Consider the following 15,351-nt stretch of genomic DNA (forward strand, 5'->3'; position numbering starts at 1 on the left):
TGTCTCTACAGCTGCAGTAAAATTGTTTTTACATTCCTTATCACAGATTTATACCATTAACACCATTAAATGGTATCACCGTTTATACCATGAATACAATATACACAATTATATTATGGGCAACCCTCTCCCTTTAATACAATTTAAAATAATTCTACTTTTGTTCTTCATGCCATCCTTATAATAATCCTAAAATACAAAGGTCAACTTTGTATTAAAAAAATAAAAAATTCTATAAGTTACTAACTGAGCCTTCAGGTACACAACGAAGCCTAAACATATCTACTAATAAAGCAACATTATGGGGAAGTTTGTTTTAAACACTCTTCCAGCCTACCATAAATTATAGATATTCTCATTTTGCAAAAAGCTCCCATCTTTTGCATTCTGTTTGTTTCAATTATTCAGGGCAACCCAGGCTGATAATTACACAGTCCCCAGTTGCTGAGTAAAAGTGATGTTTAATTAGCCAGCAGGAAAGATCGATTAAGATCCAGCAGGGCATCTTGAGAGGTTCTCTCACATTCCTGGAAGGAATATATTCTGGCTGTGCCCTTTGAAAGGATAAAACTCCTTGCTTGCTTCTAAGGAGTTTCAATGAGGCTTCTAAAGTAGATGCTAAGATTGGTCAGCCACACAAATTAAATTCCAGGTATAAGGACTTTCCTGGTGGCCCAGTGGTTAAGCCTCCGTGCTCCCAGGCTTCCCTGGTGGCGCAGGGGATAAAGAATCTGCCTGCCTATGCAGGGGACACAGGTTCGATCCCTGGTCCGGGAAGATCCCACATGCCGTGGAGCAACTAAGTCTGTGTGCCACAACTACTGAGCCTGCACTCTAGAGCCCATGAGCCACAACTACTGAAGCCCACGTGCCACAACTACTGAAGCCCATGTGCCTGGAGCCTGTGCTCCGCAACAGGAGAGGCCACCTCAATGGGAAGCCCGCGCACCACAACGAAGAGTAGCCACTGCTCGCTGCGGCTAGAGAAAGCCCGCGTGCGGCAACTAAGACCCAACACAGTCAAACAACAACAACAACAACAACAACAAAAAACAAACTTTGTGCTCCCAACGCGGGGAACTAAAATCCCACACGGTGCAGCCAAACAAACAAACAAAAAACCAAATCCCAGGCATATCCCTGCAGTTGCTCTCCCTTTACTAAGAGTACTCAGTTCAAACATTCTGAATCACATTGCCTCCAAGTTGGAAAACACGTAAAGTAACACTCTCTTATCCCCAACTCTCGTTCAGTTACCACATTTCAAGCAAGAGGTGGTCGGGAAATATACTGTAAAGGAAAATTTTTATTTCTTCCACCATCAAGCAAGTGTATGCATCTGTCAGGTGCTCACATTCTAAAAGGTACAAATTAGGTCAGGGCTTTTAATTTAAAAAAACCAAAAACTTAATGAGCATGATATTCCAATCAGTCTGAGACTAAGACATTCTACTGTGCTCAGAGAATCAACTAGATAAGTCCAGTTTAAGTTTTCTATTAGGAAAGGAGATGTGGATATAAAATCAAGACCAAAAATCCTAACAAAAATTACCTCATACTGTTTAACATCTTCCCTTTCAGTAATTTGGACAATCATAAATATTTAGCTTTTCACACATTTTGCAAAAGTGTTCAATAAAGACTAACATAACAATCCAAAGCTGAAAGCAGGATAATTTTTTTAACATAATTATCAAAATATTTCCATTTTGGTAAACTACCCTAAATATGCCTGCCTACCTCCAATGCAATTCAGTACACATTTATTAAGCCTCTACCAAGTATAAAGAATTATGATAGGTGTGTCTTACTTTGCTAATTTATATACAATTAAAGTAGATTTTACTGATTATAAATTGTTTTAAAGCTTATGAAGAAGAATAATGGAACCAGTTTATACAAACCTAGCTTTGATTTGCTGCAAGCCCCGTAGAATATGGTCTCTGTTGTCCCTTGCACCAGCACTGAGGTTCTCATTCCGCAAAACTTCTCCCAGGAACTCCTCAGTATCTAAAAGAAAAGGAAAGTTGATCAATGGAAAAGAAAAAGTACTAAGGGAGAAGGAGGAAAATCTGAAGGACTAAGAAATGGGTATTATTTTCTCTTTAAAAACTTTAAAGTTGCACAACGAGGTGAATGTAATTAATGCCACAGAACTGTACACTTAATAGTGGTTAAAATGGTAAATTTTATGCTATATATATTTCACCAGAATAAAAAATAAACAAAACTTTATATATGCCTGTAAATGACATTTTCTGATAATCAAAGACCTTGCTATGAATTTAGAAAGTTAATGCATATATTAACCATAAGAAATAATTATTTTCTAAACCATCTTAAAGAAATATTTAAATATTAATTATCACCGATGGCAGAGGATGGACTGTCAGTTTTATAAACATGTAAACATTACAAACAAGTCACAAGCCAACAGAAGCTAGAGAGAAATACCAGTAAATAGAACTGAAATTTAAAATAGAGCTGAACTGCAAAATCAAGAACAAAAAAGGGCAGGCATTCAAAGAAGAAAAATTAATCAGCAGATGCATCATTAATGAAAATGACAGTGCAACCAATTGAAGGAACCCACATGGAAAAGAAAAAATGTGTCCAAGAGGAGGAAACTGCAACTATGTGAGCATAATTATATATTATTTCTATACATGATAGAAATATATAATATGGAACAAATGATGTTATGTTGAAAGAAATTGGGGGGGGGGGCATTTACAAATTTTCAAAGACAAAATACACTGATAATGATTATAATTGCCAGAAATGCTAGCTATACACTTTATTATGCATAAAAGAATTATAATCCCTAAAAAGCATATAAATAACATGGTTAAAATTTTCCACTTCCAAAAATATGAAACTGTATTATATATACTATCAAGATAATGTTATGAATTTATACAGTTGGGTTACATAAGCATACTTAAAATTTTGTTTTACATTCACACCACTCAACAACACCAAACAAAAAAATCTTAGATAGCCATTACAAGAACTTCTGATGGGGTATAAGATGTACTTTTGATGAAGTTCTGGAAATAAAAATTTCACTGAGGACCACCATCAACTTCCAAGACCTGCATCACATTTATTGCATATGTCATTTAATAGGTTCCTCCAAGTTCCTCTAACGGCTAAAGAATGAAAAAATGAGAAGTTTAATTAAAAGGTAAAAAAAAAATGCTATCAAATAATGTAATATACCATATTAACAGGATAAAAGACAAAGACCATGTGATCATCTCAATAGATGCAGAAAAAGCATTTGACAAAATTCAACAGCACTTCATGATAAAAAAACACTCAACAAACTAGGAATAGAAGGAAATTTCCTCAGCCTCATAAAGACCATCTACAAAAAACCTACTAACATCACAATGGTGTGTGAAAATTAATAAATAGAACCCTCATTTTAAGTAAGTCAGGATACCAGAAGAGGGAGTGCTCACGCCCTACCCATAGATGTCAATTGCAGACTCAATAGGAAGAGATGTACCTTTGTATCTTCAACAGGAAGAATGTTGATACTTTACTACCCAGAAGGAGGAAGGAAAAATTTCTCCTTGCCCTGCAAGAGCCCAGCCAATGAGAGACTGTTACACAACTCAGCCAATGAAAAGCCATTACACTTTGAACTCCCAGTTTTCTCCAATGGACTCTTGGTTTATAATAGCCCCTCCCAACTCCTTCTTCTCCTCTATAAAAGAAAGTTCCTCTCTTTTGTTCTCTGGATTTGCCTGTGGATCACCATAGATTGCACGTCCTGAATTGCAAGTCTTTGCTGTTCCCAAATAAACCCATTTTGCTGGTAAAATAACTGGTTATTTGATTGTTTTAGGTCAACAAGTGAAAGACTGAATGCTTCCTCCCTGCTTCTAAGATCAGCAGCAAGACAAGCTGCCTCCTCTCACCACTTATACTTAACATTGTACTGGTGCTGGCCAGGGCAATTATGGAAGAAATGAAATTAAAAGAGTCTAAATTAGAAAGGAAGAGGTAAAACTATCTCTACTTGCAGATGACATAATCTTGTATATAGAAAACCCTAAGGAATCCATTGAAACACTATTAGGTCTAACAAATGAGTTCAGTAAGTTTGCAGGATAAAAGATTAATACACAAAAATGGGCTTCCCTGGTGGCGCAGTGGTTGAGAGTCCGCCTGCCGATGCAGGGGACGCGGGTTCGTGCCCCGGTCCGGGAGGATCCCACATGCCGCGGAGAGGCTGGGCCCGTGAGCCATGGCCGCTGAGCCTGCGCGTCTGGAGCCTGTGCTCCGCAACGGGAGAGGCCACAACAGTGAGAGGCCCGTGTACCGCAAAAAAAAAAAAAAAAAAAAAAAAGATTAATACACAAAAATCAGTTGTAATGGGACTTCCCTGGTGGTCCAGTGGTTAAGAATCCACCTTCCAATGCAGGGGACGCGGGTTCGATCCCTGGTTGGGGAACTAAGATCCACATGCTGCAGGGCAACTAAGCCCGCACGCCACAACTAGAGAAGCCCGCGTGCTGCAATGAAGACTCAGTGCAGCCCATAAATAAATATTTTTAAAAATCAGTTGTATTTCTATATAGTAGCAACGAAAAAATGAAAATTAAATTAGGAACCTTCCATTTAAGCTAACGTAAAACAGAATTAAATACTTAGGAATAAATTCAGCAAAAGAAGTATAAAACTTAAACTCTGAAAACTACAAAATATTATTGAAAGAAATTAATGGCCTAAATAAATGGGAAGAATCTCATGTTCATATATGAGACTTACTGCTATTAATATGGGAATATTTCCATATTAACCTAAAGATTCAATGCAATCTCTATAAAAATCTCATCTGGCTTTTTTGCAGAAATTGACAAGCTAATCCTATGATTCCTTTGGAAATCCAAGAGACCCAGAATATCCAAAACAATTTTGAAAAAGAAGAACAAATTTGGAGGATTCACATTTTCTGATTTGAAAACTTACTACACAGCAACAGTAATCAAGACAATACAATACTGGCATAAAAACAAACACACAGGTCAAAGGAAAAGAACTGGGAATTTAGAAGTAACCCCTCACATTTATAGTCAATAAATTTTTGATAAGGATGCGAAGACAATTCAATGGAAAAGAATAGTTTTTCAACAAATGGTGCTGGAACAACTGAATATCCACATATGCAAAAAAATGAAGTTGGACAGCTACCTCACACAAGATACAAAAATTAACTCAAAATGGATCACATTTTGAGTTAATAAAAAGTAAAAGCTAAAACCATTAGAAGAAAATAGGCACAAATCCTTGTGACCTTGGATTAGATAATAGTTTCTTAGATATGATGCCAAAAGAACAAGCAACAAAAGAAAAACTTGGACATCAAAAATGAAAAACTATTGGGGACTACTCTGGTGGTCCTGTGGTTAAGACTTCACCTTCCAATGCAGGTGGTGCGGATTCGATCCCTGCTCGGGGAGCTAAAATCCCATATGCCTCACAGCCAAAACACCAAAACATAAAACAGAAGCATATTGTAACAAATTCAATAAAGACTTTAAAAAATGAAAAACTACTGTGGTTCAAAGGGTGCTGTCAAGAAAGTGAGAAAAATTTTGCAAATCATATATCTGATAGGGAGACATATGCAGAAATATAAAAAGCTCTTACAACTCAATAATAAAAAGACAAATAACCCAGTCTTAAAACAAGCAGAGGATCTAAACAGACATTTATCCAAAGAAGATATACAAATGACCAATAACAAACGAAAAGATGCTCAACATCAGTTGATACCAGGAAAATGAACCACAATGAAGTACCACTTTACATCCACTAGGATGGCTACGGTTAAGAAGATGGACAATAACAAGTGCTGTCAAAGATGGAGAGAAATTAGGACCCTCATACCTTGCTAGTGGGAATATAAAATGGTGCCGCCATTTTGTAAATGTCTGGCAGTTCCTCAAAAGGCTGAACAGAGAGTTACCAAATGACCAAGCAATTCCACCACTAGATATTACCCAAGAGAAATGAAAACAGGTGTTCAAACAAAAACTTGTACACAAATGTTCATAGCAGCATTATTTTTTTAAACATCTTTATTGGAGTATAATTGCTTTACAGTGTTGTGTTAGTTTCTGATGTATAACAAAGTGAATCAGCTATTTGTATACATATATCCCCATATCTCCTCCCTCTTGCATCTCCCTCCCACCCTCCCTATCCCACCCCTCTAGGTGGTCACAAAGCACTGGGCTGATCTCCCTGTGCTATGCGGCTGCTTCCCACTAGCTATCTATTTTACATTTGGTAGTGTGTATATGTCCATGCCACTCTCTCACTTCGTCCCAGCTTACCCTTCCCCCTCCCCGTGTCCTCAAGTCCATTCTCTACATCTGCGTCCTTATTCCTGTCCTGCCCCTAGGTTCTTCAGAACCTTTTTTTTTTTTTAGATTCCATATATATGTGTTAGCATACGGTATTTGTTTTTCTCTTTCTGACTTACTTCACTCTGTATGACAGATTCTAGGTCCATCCACCTCACTACAAATAACTCAGTTTTGTTTCTTTTTATGGCTGAGTAATATTCCATTGTATATATGTGCCACATCTTCTTTATCCATTCACCTGTTGATGGACACTTAGGTTGCTTTCATGTCCTGGCTATTGTAAATAGTACTGCAATGAACACTGTGGTACATGTCTCTTTTTGAAATATGGTTTTCTCAGGGTATATGCCCAGGAGTGGGATTGCTGGGTCATATGGTAGTTCTATTTTTCGTTTTTTAAGGAACCTCCATAGTGGAGGTTCCTCAAACATAGCCACTGTTCTCCATAGTGGCTGTATAAATTTCCATTCCCACCAACAGTGCAAGAGGGTTCCCTTTTCTCCACACCCTCTCCAGCATTTCTTGTTTGTAGATTTTTTGATGATGGCCATTCTGACCGGTGTGAGGTGATACCTCATTGTAGTTTTGATTTGCATTTCTCTAATGATTAGTGATGTTGAGCATCCTTTCATGTGTTTGTTGGCAATCTGTATATCTTCTTTGGAGAAATGTCTATTTAGGTCTTCTGAGCAGCATTACTCTTAATAGCCAATATGTGGACAAAACCCAAATGTCCATCGGCTGATGAACAGATAAATAAAATATGGCATATTTATACAATGGAATATTATTCAGCAATAAAAAATGAAATGCTACAATACAAATAAATCTCTGAAATCATTATTTCGCCAAACAAAAGAAACGAGTCACAAGGGCTACATATTGTATAATTCCATTTACATGAACTATACAGGATAGGCAAAAATCTATAGAAACAGAAAGTAGGTTAGTGGATGCCTAGGGCTGTGGGAGAACTGGAGGCAGATGGGAGAATGAAAGCTAAGGGGGTTCAAGTTTTCTTTGGGGATGATTAAAATGTTCTAAAATTTACCTTGGTGATGATTGCACAACTCTGTGAATACTATACTAAAAGCCATTGGATTGTACACTTTAAATGGGTAGGGTGTATGGCATACGAACTATATCTCAATGAAGCTATTAAAAAATATAAATGGGGCTTCCCTGGTGGCACAGTGGTTGAGAGTCTGCCTGCCGATGCAGGGGACACGGGTTCGTGCCCTGGTCCAGGAGGATCCCACATGCGCGGAGCGGCTGGGCCCGTGAGCCATGGCCACTGAGCCTGCGCATCCGGAGCCTGTGCTCCGCAATGGGAGATGCCACAACAGTAAGAGGCCCGCATACCACAAAAAAACAAACAAAAAAAAGAATGTGTAAATGAACAAATTACAACATCTACGTATATCCTTCTGAAATTTCAAAACTGATGGAAAATGAAAACATTCCTCAAGCACCGACATGGAAAAAAATAAGTAGTCTACAAAATAAGAGTCAAAATGGCCTCTCCACAAAATAAGCACTAGAAGATGAAAGTTTTACAGTGCTTTAAAGGAAAAATACTGTGCTCAAGAATTCTAAGCAGGGCTTCCCTGGTGGCGCAGTGGTTGGGAGTCTGCCTGCCGATGCAGGGGACACGGGTTCGTGCCCCAGTCCGGGAAGATCCCACATGCCGCGGAGCGGCTGGGCCCGTGAGCCATGGCCGCTGAGCCTGCGCATCTGGAGCCTGTGCTCCGCAGTGGGAGAGGCCACAACAGTGAGAGGCCCACGTACAGCCAAAAAAAAAAAAAAAAAAGAATTCTAAGTATAGTCAAGATGTTGGTTATATAACATGAAGGAGACTAGCAAAACATTTTCAAACAGTTGTGGCTCTGAATTTCTACCATCTACATTCTTTCCTGAAGAAAATCTTTTCAAGGACACACTGATCAACAGAAAGAGGTGGTGATGAAATTCAAAACAGCAAAATAAGTTAAATCTAGATACTTGTGGGTAAGTATATCTTAAAACTTATTTTAAAAAGTAATTCTTAATTAAGACGTTTGTAAAAAAAATGTAATAAGGAGCTTCCCTGGTGGCACAGTGGTTGCGAGTCCGCCTGCCGATGCAGGGGACATGCGTTCGTGCCCCGGTCTGGGAGGATCCCACATGCCGCGGAGCGGCTGGGCCCGTGCGCCATGGCCGCTGAGCCTGCGCGTCCGGAGCCTGTGCTCCGCAGAGGGAGAGGCTACAATGGTGAGAGGCCCACGTACCAAAAAAAAAAAAAAATGTAATAAGCATCTGAATGCAGTTAGAAAAGGAATAGAGAAGAAGAAAAACATGTTAAATTACTTATTTACATAGGGCTAATGGGTACTATTCCATCCTGGACAATGATAATTAAAGCAAATGGGTTTATCTATGATTTTTCAAACACTAATGTAATAAAAGTAGAACAAAAGATTTTTAAAATATTCAATATGATAAAATATAGAAAAAAGAGAAAAAGGTAGCAAAACAGATAAAACTCTTAAGATTATATATCACTGATGACAACAATTGTGAAATTATAATTACTATAATTACCACGTACTGAGAAAACAGTCTGTGTAAAATATTATAAAATGTGACCAGCATTGTACAGAGTGACAGGTTTATAGACTTCAATATTTCCAATATTAAATAAAAAAGAATGAAAAGAAATACAATAAGCACCAAATTCAAAAAATCAGAAAAGAGCAATAAACCAGCCTATGGAAAGGAGGAGAAAAGAAACAATAAAGATAAAAGCAGAATTAATAAGTCAGAACAGTGGTTGTCTAACAGTGCTCTCTGGAGTCATAAGCGTCTGATAAGAAAGAGCAGGAGTTGGGGTTGGGGTGGGGTCAAGTGAGTGAAACTCTGGGAAACTCCCTTCCACTCATGATCCCCTTTGCTTTAATCACAAGTCCTTGGCTTTTATCTATTTATACACTGGGATTTCACATAAGATTTCAATTTTGAAAAGGGTTCCATTGCACAACTTAGTGGTTACAAAACCACTGAACTTAAAAATAGTGAGAAAAATATATATATAAATGCTAAATAAGTATAAGAGCTGGGACTTTTCAGAAGTGAGGGGGTAATCCAATAAATTGATATATGATCAGCAAATGTAATCAAGGAAAAAGGAGAGAATGCACAAATACACAGAAATGAGGCAGAATAAAAAGAAGCAATAACAAACACCAAAACTTTTTAAAGATAATGAAATATTTCATAAAGTTGGTGAGATTTCAAGTTATTTTAATTTTCTTTTTTGTGCTTTTATGCATATTTAAATATTATGATAGTGGGCATCATTTTTATCCCCTTAAAAGATTATTTCAAAAACAAAGTGCTGGGCTTCCCTGGTGGCGCAGTGGTTGAGAGTCCGCCTGCCGATGCAGGGGACACGGGTTCGTGCCCCGGTCTGGGAAGATCCCACATGCCGCGGAGCGGTTGGGCCCATGAGCCATGGCCGTTGGGCCTGCGCGTCCGGAGCCTGTGCTCCGCAACGGGAGAGGCCACAACAGTGAGAGGCCCACATACAGCAAAAAGAAAAAAAAAAAAAAAACAAAGTGCTATGTAAACAAAATAAAGTGCCATGCAAATAAATATAAAAATCTCCGTGAAAGTTTCTGAGAAAAATATAAATTTCTAAAACTGAATTGAGAAATGGAAAACCTGAATCCTGAACAGGCTAATAACCAGGGGAAAAGAAGAAAAGGTTGCTAAATGTTTTTTTAAGTTCATATTAATATAGTTTTTTAGATGTTTTTCAAACCTTTAAGTAATGAATAATTCTTTTTCTATATAAATTATTCCAGAGCATAATTCTCAAATTATGAGAAACTTCTCAAATCATTTGGTATAACCTAGCATAACTACAGTTCTAAAAGAGCACAAAAAGGAATCAGTTTAAAGTTAATGTAGAGGGAAGGGTGGGGGGCGGGGATAGTTTGGGATTGGCATGTACATACTGCTATGTTTAAAATGGATGGCCAATGGGGGACCTACTGTGTAGCACAGGGAAGTCTGCTTGGTATTATGAGATGACCTAGATGGGAAGAGAATTTGAAGGGGAATGGATGCATATGTGTGTATGGCTGAGTCACTTTGCTGTGCGCCTGAAACTAACACAGCATTGGGGTTTTTTTTTTAACATCTTTATTGGAGTATAGTTGCTGTACAGTGTTGTGCTAGTTGTTGCTGTATAACAAAGTGAATCAGCTTTATGTATACATATATCCCCATATCCCCCTCCCTCTTGCATCTCCCTCCCACCCTGCCTATCCCACCCCTCTAGGTGGTCGCAAAGCACCAAGCTGATCTCCCGATGCTATGCAGGACAGGAATAACACAGCATTGTTAATCAGCTATACTCCAATATAAAATAAAAAGTTTTTAAAAATAAAATTACAAAATAAAGTTAATATAGATACAAAAATCCTAAATAAAATACTAGTAGATCACACCTAGCAGTATATTAAAAGAATAATATAGTTTATCCTGGGAATATAAAGATGTTTCAGTATTATTGATATATTAGATATTTATTTAATAGGTTAAAAGAGAAGTCTATACAAACCTCTTGGCAAATGACGAAACCACCTCTGATGATATTTATTATCTATTTGTGACAAAACTATATTAAATAGAAGTAAAAGAATACCTTCTTAACCTAAGGAATATATATGTCGCAAAGTAGCATCATATTTATGGCTGAAAAACTAAAGTCATTATTATTAAAGATTGTTTTTCCAGCTACTCCCACTGTCAAATAACATTGTTCTGGAGGTTCTAGACAAAAAGAAGTCTTAGAAGTTTAAAAAAAGCCATTATGCACAGATATTATAACCAAAGACATAAGTTTAAAACTATGAAGTTGGAAAACTTTTAGAAATTGTAAGAATTCATTAGGGTAGCCAGAAAATAAATGCTTTGAAAATCGGTAGCTTTCTGGGTAATAGTAGAATAGCTTATGTTGGAATGACTTTCCCGTAGATAAGAATTATCAACACTAGACAAAAAATTTAAAAGCAACTATTTTAGGGCACCAAACAGTAGCCAAAAGCAGGCAGAAATTGGTGGGGATTTGATCCTTGAAAGAAAGGAACTGCAGGGTGAGACTTGTGTTTATATAGCTTTTCACCTAAAGGTACTCCCAGTCCATGTGGGGTGGAGGGGCTAGGGGGCATCCTTAGGCAAAAAGCTTAGTGGGCTGTGGGAAAACACCAAATGCCACAACTTATATATACTTGGAATCTCAGAAGAAGGTTAAAACCAGAATAGGACAGAAAATGTACCAGAAGAAATAATTATCAAAAATTTCCCAAATTTGATGAAAAATATTAATTTACAGATTCAAGAAGCTCAGTGGACCTCAAGTAGGATAAACATAAAGAAAACTAAACACTGGCAATTATAGTCAAATTGCTGAAAACCTAAGATAAAGAGAAGAATTTCAAAGAAGCTAGAGAAAATGACCCATTACCCATAAGAAAATAATGATAGGGGGCTTCCCTGGTGGCGCAGTGGTTGAGAGTCCGCCTGCCGATGCAGGGGACACGGGTTCGTGCCCTGGTCTGGGAGGATCCCACATGCCGCGGAGCGGCTGGGCCCGTGAGCCGTGGCCGCTGAGCCTGCGCATCCGGAGCCTGTGCTCCGCAACGGGAGAGGCCACAACAGTGAGAGGCCCGCGTACCACAAAAAACAAACAAACAAACAAAAAAATAATGATAGGAACGAGAGTTGATTTTTCATCAAAAATAATGGAGGCCAGAAGACACTAGAGCGACATATTTAAAGTGTTGAAAAGAAAAAGGGAAAAAAACCTGTCAACCCAGAATTCTATATCCAATGACAATAGCTGTCAAAATGTACAGGCAAAACAAAGACTTTTTCAGATAAACAAAAACTGAGAAAATTTTTTGCTAACAAACCTGCTCTAAAAAAAAAAAAAAAATCTAGGGCTTCCCTGGTGGTGCAGTGGTTGAGAGTCCGCCTGCCGATGCAGGGGACATGGGTTTGTGCCCCGGTCTGGGATGATCCCACATGCCGTGGAGCGGCTGGGCCCGTGAGCCATGGCCGCTGAGCCTGCGTGTCCGGAGCCTGTGCTCTGCAACGGGAGAGGCCACAACAATGAGAGGCCCACGTACCGCAAAAAAAAAAAAAAAATTCTAAATGAAATTCATCAAGCTGAAGGGAACTGACACCAAAAGGAAATTCAGATCTACAGGGTTACCAAAATGCTAAATATGTGGATAAATATAAAATATTATCACTTTTTTCCTCTTTCTCTTAATTTCTTCAAAAGATAACTGGCAAGCTAAAGCACAGATTATAACACTGCATTGCACAGTTTATAACATATGTACATGCAAAATATGTGACAGAAATAAAACAGAGGATGGGGGAAGGGGAGAAAATGAACCCCCTTTAGTGGTATAAAATTAACTCTGAGTAGCCTGTGATAAGTTAAGGAACATATTGTAATCACTGGAACAACCCTAACAAACAAAGTAAGGAGGAACAATTTTTTAAAATAGAGAAATTAAAATGGAATACTAAAAGCATTTGATTAATTTTTTTAAAAGCAAGTGTAATAAAAAAATGTGACAATTGCAAAACAGACAGTTAAATGGTAGACCCTAAATCCATCCATAACAATAGTTATATTAGATGTAAATGAATTAAACACTTCAATTAAAAAGCAGAGATTTTTCTAACTGAATAAAAATGCAAGACCCAATTATATGCTGTCTACAGGAGACACTTTTTTCCTTCCAGTTTTATTGAGATATAATTGACATACAGCACTATGTAAGTTTAAGATGTACAGCATAATGATTTGACTTACATATGCCATGAAATGATTACCACAATAAGATTAGTGAATACCTATCATCTCATATAGACACAAAATTAAAGAAATAAAAAACTTTTTCCTTGTGATAAGACCTCTAAGGATTTACTCTCTAACAACTTTCATATAAACTGTACAGCAGTGTTAATTATATTTATCATGTTGTACATTACATCCCTAGTACTTATTTATCTTATGACTGGAGATCTGTATCTTTTTTTTTTTTTTTTTTTTTTTGCGGTACACGGGCCTCTCACTGTTGTGGCCTCTCCCATTGCGGAGCACAGGCTCTGGATGCGCAGGCTCAGTGGCCGTGGCTCACGGGCCCAGCCGCTCTGCGGCATGTGGGATCTTCCTGGACCAGGGCACAAACCCGTGTCCCCTGCATCGGCAGGCGGACTCTCAACCACTGCGCCACCAGGGAAGCCCTGGAGATCTGTATCTTTTGACTGTCTTCATCCAGTTCCCCCTCCCTCCCTCCACCCTCCACCTTTGGCAATTGCAAATCTGATCTCTTTTTCTATGAGTTTATTTGTTTTTGAAGTATAATTGACTTACAACACTATGTTAGTTCCTGGCACACAACATAATGATTCAAAATTTCTATACATCTCAAAATGATCACCATGATAAATCTAGTTATCTGTCAGCATACAAAGATATTACATAATTATTGGCTATATTCTCCAAACTGTACATTTCAAACCTGTGACTCATTTATTTTGTAACTGGAAGTTTGTACCTCTTAATCTCCCTCACCTATTTCTCTCCTCCCACCTCCCCACTACCTTCCCCTCTGGCTATCACCTGTTTGTTCTCTGTATCTATGACTCTGTTTCCGTTTAGTTATATTTGTTCATATTTGTTTTGTTTTTAAGATTCCACATATAAGTGAAATCACACAGTATTTGTCTTTCTCTGTCTGACTTATTTCACTTAGCATAATACCCTCAAGGGCATACTTATCTTGTTCCTGACCTTAGAGGAAATACTTTCAGCTTTTCGTCATTCAGTATGATGTTAGCTGTAGGCTTGTCACACATGGCCTTTATTATGTTGAGGTATATTCCCTCTATATCCATTTTACTGAGAGTTTTTAATAATAAATGGATGTTGAATTTTGTCAAAATCTTTTTCTGCAACATATGATGATCATATGATTTTTATTCTTCAATTTGTTAATGTGGTGTATCACATTGATTGATTTGTGGATATTGAACCATCCTTGCATCCCTGGGATTAATCCCACTTGATCATGGTGTATGATTTGGTTTGCTAATATTTTGTTGAGGATTTTTGCATCTATGTTCATCAGTGATACTGGCCTGTAATTTTCTTTTTTTGTTTTATCTTTGTCTGGTTTTGGTATCAGGGTGATACTGGCTTCACAGAATGTGTTCAGAGCATTCCTTCCTCTGCAGTTTTTTTGGAATAGTTGGGAAGGATAGGTGTTAACCCTTCTCTAAATGTTTGGCAGAATTCACCTGTAAAGCCATCTAGTCCTGGAATTTTGTTTCTTGGGAGTTTTTAAAATACTGATTCAATTACTGATTCAATTCATGTTTTGTATTTCTTCCTGATTCAGTCTTGAGAGATTGTACATTTCTAGGAATTTGTCCATTTCTTCTAGGTTGTCCATTTTATTGGCATATAATTGTTCAAAGTAATCTATAAGAGACACACTTTAAATATAAAGACACAGATAGGCTGAAAAAAAAGAATGGAAATTATACAGTATGCAAAGAGTAAGCATAAGGAAGATGGAATGGGTATACTAATGTAAGACAAAGTAGACTTCAGTACATGGAGTATTACAAGAGATAAAGAGGGATATTTCATAATGATAAAAGGGCCAAGTCATCAGGAAGATAGAACAATTATGAAGTGTATGCACATAATAAAATAGCTGCAAAATACTTGAAGCAAATTCCAATGCAACTAGAGTAAGAAAAAGACATATCTACAGGGCTTCCCTGGTGGTGCAGTGGTTGAGAGTCCGCCTGCTGATGCGGGGGACACGGGTTTGTGCCCTGGTCCGGGAGGATCCCACATGCCGCGGAGCGGCTAGGCCCGTGAGCCATGGCC

The 15,351-nt window shown here is 37.9% G+C and overlaps 1 protein-coding gene across 3 annotated transcripts in view; it reads right to left on the reverse strand.

The window, feature by feature from the left end:
- The window catches only part of SKAP1 (src kinase associated phosphoprotein 1), a 281,287-nt gene that overhangs the window by 242,426 nt on the left and 23,510 nt on the right, over positions 1 to 15,351 (reverse strand). For all 3 annotated transcript variants that reach the window (XR_014014007.1, XM_081219315.1, XM_081219314.1), the window contains exon 2: positions 1,905 to 2,010. Coding sequence is in view for 2 of the 3 variants with exons in the window: in XM_081219315.1 (XP_081075441.1) it covers positions 1,905 to 2,010 (106 nt within the window). In the remaining variant the exon portion in view is untranslated. The remainder of the gene's footprint in view (positions 1 to 1,904; positions 2,011 to 15,351) is intronic.

This window comes from Mesoplodon bidens (assembly GCF_964165515.1).
Source record: "Mesoplodon bidens genome assembly, chromosome: 19".
Classification (NCBI taxonomy): Eukaryota; Metazoa; Chordata; class Mammalia; order Artiodactyla; family Ziphiidae; genus Mesoplodon; species Mesoplodon bidens.